General features: G+C 42.1%; 1 protein-coding gene across 1 annotated transcript; it reads right to left on the bottom strand.

Moving 5' to 3' along the window:
* Positions 1 to 1,120: 1,120 nt before the first annotated feature.
* On the bottom strand, positions 1,121 to 9,532 carry MMP1 (matrix metallopeptidase 1). Its single transcript, XM_052652940.1, has 10 exons — positions 9,437 to 9,532; positions 8,476 to 8,720; positions 8,234 to 8,382; positions 7,867 to 7,992; positions 6,773 to 6,928; positions 6,522 to 6,639; positions 4,090 to 4,223; positions 2,008 to 2,170; positions 1,408 to 1,511; positions 1,121 to 1,230 (listed from the first exon to the last, which is right to left on the bottom strand). Exons 1-10 carry the CDS (start codon positions 9,530 to 9,532, stop codon positions 1,121 to 1,123), a joined length of 1,401 nt encoding a protein of 466 aa, XP_052508900.1.
* Between the last annotated feature and the right edge of the window lie 98 nt (positions 9,533 to 9,630).

The following is a 9,630-nucleotide window of genomic DNA, read 5'->3' as shown; positions in this document are numbered from 1 at the left end:
TCGGACACTGACGACTGGGCACGCATGCTTCTGCAATCCCCACAGCGCTGGAGAAGTTTGCACCAGCATCCAGGGTTTCCATCCGGAAGTGACAGTGGTCACTTCTGGGCACACTCCACTGGCCAGGACTATCCAGGTGCCACTTCCCACCCCTCCCTTCCACATCTGCGGGGAACTGAACTGTGGAAAATATAATCCTTCCATGTACTCAGAAGGAGAGAAGAGGACAGGTTCTTAGAAAGCGCCGCCATGCTGTCACTTAGCTTACCTAAAACCAATTTTGGAACCCTTATAAGGGCATGGAAAGTTGATTCTCCCCCCTTCTGTATGATGTAAATTCCATGAGAATGGGGGAATATCTGAACTTTTCATCTATTCTCATTTCACACATGAGTATATTGCATATTTGCAATATTTCAAATTTGAAATTATTTCAAATTTGAAAATCTCTGTGTGACTTTAAAATCAGAAATAATAACATAACAAACATAATAGAAAGTTTAAGAAATAGTAGAGACAAGGATGGCTTTATTTCAAACGTAAAACACTTTATAACAAAGGTGTCCCTTGCATACCAGGATGGTAGTAGTGGTTGCTCATAGTTCTTGAATTGTTTTTCTTCTGGTGAAGGCTCATATCTCGTCTCTTTCTCTCTTGAGAGAAGACATCACTGAGAGTGTTTTCCACTATCAATGTCAGAGTCTTATATTTTCCAGAAGAGTTTCTCTCATTGTAAATCTGGCCCATATGAATCCATAAGTTATAAATCTGACCTTAGTTAGGCCTCATTTGTGGAACTAAATTACAGTAGTATATAAAAATTACATTCTAAAGCATAAAAAAGTGCTGAATGAGGTATAAATGAGATTATACTTTAAAATAAGATTATACTTAATAACTTTTTTTTTTTTTAGATACATGGCTCTTCATGGAGAAGGAAATGGCAACCCACTCCAGTATTCTTGCCTGGAGAATCCCATGGACAAAGGAGCCTGGTGGGCTACAGTCCATGGGGTCACAAAGAGTCGGACACGACTGAGCGACTAACACAACACATGGCTCTTTAGGAAACACTTTCCCTTGTGAAACATATTTTTCTGTTTAACCTTGTAAACATTGGTCAATTTTTTCTGCAGTTGAACCAGCTATTAGCTTTTAGAAGAGTCAAAATTCTCTTAGTTTTGGGATCAAATTTGTATTGCCTTTTTCCATGGAAGAAGTAGAAAAATCCTAGAAGTCAAACAAAGGAGACATTATATTATACAAATGATTTCTAGGTTTAACCTGAACTATTAAAAAAATCCAATTCATTTGTAAGAATAAATATTTTTTGTATTTTCTGTTCTAAATAACAATACTGATGACATTCTGTGGCAACAAAATAGAGGAGTATATAAACTCACTTACCGCCTTTCTGGAAAACAGCATCAACTTTGTTGCCAATCCCAGGAAAGTCTTCTTCTATCATTTTGGGATAGCCTGCATCCATGGACTGTTTATATTCATCATACCTGGTCAAAAAATAATTGGAATGTCAGAACTATTTGTTAAAGATATGAGGAATTCATCAGCAAGAACGTAATAAAAACTTTTTCACAGATTATGTATAAAATGGGAGGTGAGATGAGGTGAGTAGGATGCTGGGTGGACTAGAAAATTTAAAAGATCGCTCTGAATTATAACACCTAATTCTAATTTCTCCAGTGGGTGCCAAATTAATGTTGAATGCAGTGGAAGATAAGTTCCTGGTGGCTGCAGCAGTTCTATGAAGATGAATGCCCTTCTCTTCACATTATCTTTCTCAATTCAGGCTCACATTCTTCCTGGATTTCTAGGACAGATATGATCATTACTGGTCAACAGACTTTGCAACTAGACAAACTACTGCCATTCACAGCAAAGGCAGCCAGCCAAGACAATATGAGACTCATCTCTTAAATGATTGAATCTAGTAACTTCTACATAGAAACAACAGGTATCCTCCCATGTTCTGCACCCAGTCTTTACCTCCAGCATTTGTTGGCAACAAAGAAGTATGTTTTCCCAGTATCTTCCTCAGAAACAGCAGCATCGATTCTCTTCACCGTTCTTGGAAAGCCAAAGGATCTGTAGATGTCCCTAGGGTATCCGCGCAGCACATCCTGCCCCCTAACAGCCCAGTACTTGTTACCTGCCAATCAAGAAATCGGGATGAAAACCCTTGCCAAGGGCACCAGCAGACAGGAAGCAGATCTCCAGCTAAATGCTTGCTCTCATGTGCGAGGGCAGTGTCCCTGCTGCACATCAGAAACATTTAGGGAGATTTTTGTGTTTTTCCTAAATACTGATGCTGATATCCTACTCCAGACCAATTAAATTAGTATATTTAAGTTTTTTTTTTTTTTTTTTTCCTGGATGATTCTAATTTGTAGCGAGCTTTGGGAATGACTAGTTTATGGAGCTGGGGACCTCTTTCCAAAGTTCAAACAACTAAAGAGTTCATCATGCCACCACAGGGATAGAAATCTTTGCTTCTCCAGGTTGCCCACAGGCTGCAGAAGTTCACCCCAAGGTATCCTAAAGGGCAGAGGGTTGTAATGACTCACAGTCTGTAATGACTTGCGACCCTGGTTAGAAATCAGTACATCTAACTAGAAGATGGTTCCAAATCCTTATATTTAGGCTGTGTCCAGATTCTGCACGTTTCACTCAGGAAGTGAAGTAAAAGTTGCTCAGTCGTGTCTCACTTTTTGTGACCCCTTGAACTATAGAGTCCATGGAATTCTCCACGTCAGAATACTGGAAAGGGTAGCCTTTTCCTGCTCCAATACTTAGTAAACCCCAAGTCAAATAAAACTGGTCTTACATCTTGAAGCCAGCATTGTTCTTATTGCACAAATCTTATTTATCCCTCGATGTTGGGGGGGGGGCAGTTTGAAACTTTGTGTATCTAAAATCCTATTTATTTTCATTCTAAAAGAGCTAGAAAGCGCATTTCAAAGTTTATTGCCCATCTGAATTGTTTTCAGTTCTTTGCCTTGAGAGTATTACTGAGTCAGGTGTCTTAATGTTTGTCTATACTATGCCAAACATATTTGCAGAAAAACTGTTATTTGGCATAGTGTTGTCAAAGTAAGGAGCTTGATCATTGGATTGGGGTTTTATTCTGATAGAATCAAAAAGTTTGCCTCATTCAGTTTGTGGTAATTAAGGACTTTTCACACTTTAATGTGCATATGAATTGCCTGGGAATCTTGGTAACATTCAAGAAGGTCTGGAGTAAGATCTGACGACATAGATGGACTTTGGGGCCTTATGCTGTGGGGCCTTATTCTGTGATTCTGTGATGCTCACAGACCTGGGACAGCGTCAGCACAGCTGGTCTGCGAGGCATACTCTGATGGCAAGGCTGCAGCACCCCTATCTGGCTGTCGTGAGGCAGCTTCTCCTTTCAGGAAAGCAATTTGCGGAAAACAGGCTCTAGGAAACCAAGCGACTCCAATGTTCCTCTCAGTTTTGTTCCTGGATACCCCAGGGAGGGGGAGAGGATTTAAAATACATAGTTTGCACAGAAAATCCTTTCGTAAGTCCAGATTCACAAACAAGCCAGGAAATCTGTGTCTCAAATCTTTTCCCTTAGAAATGTACTCTGCAATTCTTAGCTAAGGTGATGGACTCCCACTGATATGGTATGACTGCTCAGTTTGTCAAAGTCCATGGAAAGAAAGTTGGTAGTAATCTCATACATGAGCCCCAAAGCAGAAGAAAACTTAATTGGTAAAAGTGAAAGTGAAGTCGCTCAGTCGTGTCCAACTCTGTGACCTCATGGACTGTAGCCCACCAAGCTCCTCTGTCCATGGGATTTTCCAGGCAAGAATACTGGAGTGGGCTGCCATTCGCTTCTCCAGGGGATCTTCCCACCCAGGGATTGAACCTGGGTCTCCCGCATTGCAGGCAAACGCTTTACCCTCTGAGCCACCAGGGAAGCCCCAACTGGTAAAAACTGAAAGCTAACTGGACAGAGGAGCCTGGCAGACTACAATCCATGGGGCCGCAAAAGAGTCAGACGTGACTTAGTGACTAAAGAACAACAAAAATTGAACGTATTACCTTTGAAAAACCGGACCTCATCCCTGGTGGCAACCTCATAAGCAGCATGAAGTCCATTTGGGAGACGCGGCCAGAAAACAGAAATGAAATTGAGCTCAGCTTCTGCGTAGAAGGGATTTGTACGCATGTAGAACCTAATTTGAAAAAAAAAAAAAAGATTTTGATCAAATACATAGCAAGTTCTGGTGTCATCCAGGCCCTTCTATGGCTGGCACTGGTGGCTTGTGGGTTAGTGTTTAACATGTAGCTCTCCAAAGTGGAGGTGGAGAGAAGTTCTGGTCTGTAGCCTTTGCTTACTTTCTTGGCAGAAATACTCCAACCACTGCAGATTTCAACAGATTTGAAGTGGTACCTCACTGTATAGTATTTCCCCCATACAGGCATAAGCCATCTCAGGAATATAAATAAACAGAAAAATATAGCAAAATAATTGCAAAGGGATACAAAGGGATGGGGCCTTTCCTGGTGGCTCAGAAGCTAAAGAATCTACCTGCAACAGAGGAGACCTGAGTTTGATCCCTAGGCTGGAAAGATCCCCTGGAGAAAGGAATGGCTACCCACTCCAGTATTCTTGCCTGGAGAATTCCATGGACAGAGGAGCCTGGCAGGCTAGGGCTACAGTCCACAGGGTCACAGAGTTGGACATGACTGAGTGACTAACACTCATGCACACACACACACACACATGCATACACCCAAAGGGATGAGTTATAATTATTTTTAGTACCTTTGGTTTAAATATAATTTTAAATTAATATAATTAAACTTTTAACAATGCTGTTTAACAACCAGCTTGCAAAATTCTCCAATGGAACCAACTAGAACACAACACTAGCATTCTGCATTTCGTACACACTCCGCCTACTTAATGCCCTACCTCACAGAAATCCTGTAAGAGATTACTTCCATCTCACAGATTAGAAATTGAGGTCAGGGGGGCAGAGGGAGGTGTCCAAGGCCATGCAACTGATAAGAGGCAAAGGGTAGTTTAGACCTCAGCCATTCCCTGTGTGCTCCTGTGACCGGCAGTTCACAAAGTTGGTTCTGCAGTCCCACGTGTGCTAAGTCATTTCAGTCATGTCCGACTCTGCCTATTATTTGTTAATGACAAAGTTGACTCTATGGTCCACAGGGACTGGGGTAAAGACAAAGCATCAACTGCCATGTGGATCCGCAGGGCTGACTCTGGCCTTCTTGATTCAGTGGCCTCTGCCTGCCTGTGAGACCTGGGGCAGGCCAGTCGCCGTCACTGTTTCTTGCCGTCCATGTCTCCACAACTTGGTGACATCTAAATGACCTCAGTGTCCTCTCAGGTCTTGCGGACTAGACTCATCCTTGTTCTTTGGGGTCATCCCTCAAGTACTTGCTTTGATGAGATGTCCTGCTGTACTGAGAGCTTTCCTTGAAAGCTGTATCTTTCCTAGCACTCGCCAGCACTGAGCCACCCCCTGCGAATATCCGTCCTTATCTCTTAAACTCGAGACAGTAAAGCACAGGCTGGGAAGCAGAAGGAGCTGACTCTCCTGCCTTCTGGGGTAGCTATGACTGTGACTCAGTAGAACAGCACTCCAAGAGGAGAGCGAGGAAGGAGAAGCCTTTTAAAGCACCCCTACTTTCTATGCGTGCTGGGCTGTGCAGTTCAGAAGAAGACTGTTACTATTTTCCTGGTCCTTTAGGAGTCAGAACTGTATGCAGAGCAGCCCTACTCCTTGCACGCAAGGGGACCCTAGACTTCTCGAGGTCTCATGCTGCCTGGGGAGCTCTGGGACCCTCCTCTGAGGATGGAAACTCACTGTGACCATCCATTCCCCACCCCCGGGGGCCAGGACCTCATGCTTCTGGGGGTTCTCCCTGCGCCTATCCCTCTTTGCCCCCTCCCAGGGTTGGGGGCACAGAGACTTGTTCTGACCACAGGCTTTGGAACGGCTATCTCTTCCAAGATGATACTTAAAAGGGGTCTACACAACCCTCATCAGCATGATGGTGCTGTGAAAAGGACCAATTTCTTCTAACAAAATTCTGATGTAATTAACCATCCCAAAGAGTGACAAAAATGGGAAGAGGCCTGAAGCAGAGGTCAGAAGACTGATTACTGCTCTGCTGCCAGTGAACTCGGTATCCTGAGGATCTCTTTCTTTCTCTCTGCTTTACTTTACCGATCTGTAAAATGGAATTATATTTACTGAGTGCTACTTCAGTGGTAATTTTTCTGAGAATCAAGTGACAGAATACATACTGGGAAAAAAGTTGTTAAAAATTCATTATGTTGTGCAAGAGCAAGCTATTGTTTATACTTAATTATAACTATAATTATTTATATAAACAAATGTAATAAGTAATATGCGAAACATAGTAGTAGCCCATATAGCCCCACAGTAGTGAGTCCTATTATTATCACAAATACAAAATGCAAAAAAGAACTGTTGTCTTACCGGTCTTTGAAGAACATCACTTCTCCCCGAATTGTAGTTATAGCATCAAAAGTTAGCTTGCTATCACACACTTCTGGGGTTTGTGGGCCGACTGGCTGAGTAGGATTTTGGGAAGGTCCTAAAGAAACAAGAGATCTGAAGTTAGTTCTGCCTGGCTTTGGAAAACTACATAACCAATGAAAGCTTCTTAAAAGTTAAGGCAATGGATGTTTTAAGGACCCCTTGTCCATACTGTTTTTCTTTATACCCACCATAGATGGCCTGGATTCCATCAATGTCATCCTGAGAAAGCTGAACATCACCACTGAAGATGTAACTGGGGTACATCAGAGCCCCAATGTCAGTAGAATGAGAAAGTCCAAGGGAATGTCCAAATTCATGAGCTGCCACCCGATACAAGTTATAATCTAAAAGGGACAATAAACCCATTTGCAATTATTTGAAATGTTTTCAGTTTTGAGACATTTAATCAAGAAGTAATCTACAACTGTACAAGGATTAACGTTCTTATTTTATCTGTAGCTTTTGGAAATATATAAATTGTTTTTTTCTGAAAGGTGAGAAGGATACATTCATTAATAGTGAAGAGATTACATGCTCAGGCATGTCTGACTCTTTGCGTCCCTATGGACTGCAGCTTGCTAGGCTCCCCTGTCCATGGGATTTCCCAGGCAAGAATACTGGAGTGGGTTGCCATTTCCTTCTCCAGGGATCTCTGTGACCCAAGGATCGAACCCAAGTCTCCTGTATTTGGCAGGTGGGTTCTTTACCACTGAGCTATCTAGGAAACCAGTGAAGAGATTAGTTAAAACTTGAATTCTATTATTACAATTACAGAGCAAATTCAGCCAACCAGGGCTCTAGCACAGATTAGTCAATCTTGTCAGTGGTTATATGGCATATATTATTTCACTGAGAAGCAATATTCTTCTATAAACAATTTTTTTCCTACTTATTGACTGATAGATGCTCAATGCTGGAAATTTTAGAAAAAATATATAGTATCTCCTCCCTTAATTTCTAGATATCTTAATAACATTGTTACACTTTGCTGTGTTTCCAGTAAAAAAAGCTTCTGTGTAGATGCCCACAAGGAAAACATTAATATTTTCAACACTTTCTCAATAGAAATTTCAGAGTAGCCCATTTGTAACCAGTAAGATAGCTTTACTAACAGAAGTAATTCTCTTATATTTTCTAAATGTGTTGTTAATTTTCTAAGTGGTAGCAGCAAAGTACCTATTTCTATTAACGCATTCTTTCAGTTAAATCAACCAATATTACAATGAACTGAGAAGGTGGGAGGAGCGGGGAGGGTTGAGAGAGGCAAAACAAGCTGACTTACTTTGGAAATCGTTGGTCCACCTTTCATCCTCATCAAAATGAGTGTCTCCTCCGATATTTGCACCTGGTTGAAAAGCATGAGCAAGGTTTCCACCAGGTCCGTCAAAGGGAGAATTGTCACGATGATCTGCAAGAAACAGAATTCATCAGCTGTTTCTCTAGATTCTTACTTAGTTTAACCCAGGAGAGTAAGCATTAACTTTGCTAAGAGGCCAACAGATTTGTAGCAAATGAGATCTTGTTTCCTTCTTAAGTCTGTAAAATCAACACTCTTTTTTAAACAAGGAAATCTATCTACAAAGCTGAAGAGATTCAAGGGCAAGGGGAAGTTAAGGTAAGAATACTTTCGTGCTACAAAAAGAGCTTACCTCCCCTGACAAAGGATATCATTATGTCCGCTTGACCCTCAGAGACCTTGGTGAAGGTCAAGGGTGTGACATTGCTCCAGAGTTGAAAGGCTTTCTCAATGGCTTGGTCCACATCTGCTCTTGACAGGTCTGGGGTGTAATTCTCAATCCTTCAAGTGAAATAAAACACAGACCCATCAGATTTCATTTCTCATGGCTCTGATGGGAAAGAGCGTTCCCACTCCGGTGCTCAATCTGATTACCTGTAGGTCAAGTTTGTGTTCTCCCAACGAGGATTTCCTGGAGTAAGAACAAACTGAGTCACGTCGGGCACCCCACATCTGGGCTGCTTCATCACATTCAGAGTTTCAGCATCTGGTTTCCCAGTCACTCTCAGCCCGAAGAATTTTTGCATTTGCTTCAGCTTTTCAGTTATGAGGCCACCGTTTCTCTGCCTTTCAACTTTCTTCCCATCACTGTTCAGGTTGTAGTAGTTTTCCAGGTATTTCTGATGAAAGATAAAATTATCAAAACACTGAATGGGAAATCCTCCAGTTTTATTAATACTGATGGTTTATACTGTCATACCTGACACAAAGAACTACGTTTAAAGGTTCCACTTAGGTTGCATGGTCCTTATTATCCTTATTGTTGGTGGAAACTCATTTTGGAGTAGAATTCTTCCTACCACTATTTACTATGAAGTCAGAATTACAATTTTATAGAGACATATTTGTATATTATTTCTTTAGTTCCCTATCACTTTTAACTGGAAAATGAGAGTCTATGCACAGCTAGATACATCTGGGGGGAGAATACCCTTTCTGGCAAAAATCTCTCTTTGTAGGAAATCCATCCTTAAATAAACTCTATTATACCATTACTGGGGGCTTCACTCATAGCTCAGACAGCAAAGAATCCAGCTGCAATGCAGGAATCTGCCCACAATGCAGGAGTCCACCTGCAGTGCAGGAGACCTGGGTTCGATTCCTGGGTCAGGAATATCCCCTGGGGAAGAGAATGGCAACCCATGTCAGTATGCTCACTGGGGGAAGCCCATGGACAGAGGAGCCTGGTGGTCTCCAGTTCATGGGGTCACGAAGAGTTGGACACGAATTAGTTACTAAATCACCACCAGAACTGCATACTGATACTATTCTGTTATATTGTGGAAAACCACAAATAAGTCTTTTGCGTCTTAGGCATGTGAAGTTCAGCATTTACCTGCACCGTCTCCACATCTTGTTCTGAAGTCGCTGCTGGGAAGCCGTGGGACCCTGCACCCCAGAGTAGCAGCAGCAGCAGAGGCAGTCTGGGCATGCTGGTCTCTGCCTTCCTTCTCAGCTTAAGGAATCTGATAGCTCCTACCTCTCTGCTGCTCCAGTGTCTCAACTAGGAAGCTCCCTCTTTATATACAG

The sequence above is a fragment of the Budorcas taxicolor genome, chromosome 15 (genome assembly GCF_023091745.1).
Source record: "Budorcas taxicolor isolate Tak-1 chromosome 15, Takin1.1, whole genome shotgun sequence".
Classification (NCBI taxonomy): domain Eukaryota; kingdom Metazoa; phylum Chordata; class Mammalia; order Artiodactyla; family Bovidae; genus Budorcas; species Budorcas taxicolor.
Note: the sequence above shows the minus strand (reverse complement) of the source record. Positions and strands in the feature narration are given on the sequence as shown.

What these genes read in the sequence shown, in the direction of transcription:
- MMP1 (XM_052652940.1), bottom strand. Translation starts at nt 9,532, where the DNA reads ATGCCCAGACTGCCTCTGCTGCTGCTGCTACTCTGGGGTGCAGGGTCC. An exon ending in GATATCCTTTGTCAGGGGAG is followed by an intron (nt 7,993 to 8,233) that starts GTAAGCTCTTTT and finishes TGTTTCTTGCAG; the next exon opens with ATCATCGTGACAATTCTCCC. An exon ending in TGAGGTCCGGTTTTTCAAAG is followed by an intron (nt 2,171 to 4,089) that starts GTAATACGTTCA and finishes CTTGATTGGCAG; the next exon opens with GTAACAAGTACTGGGCTGTT.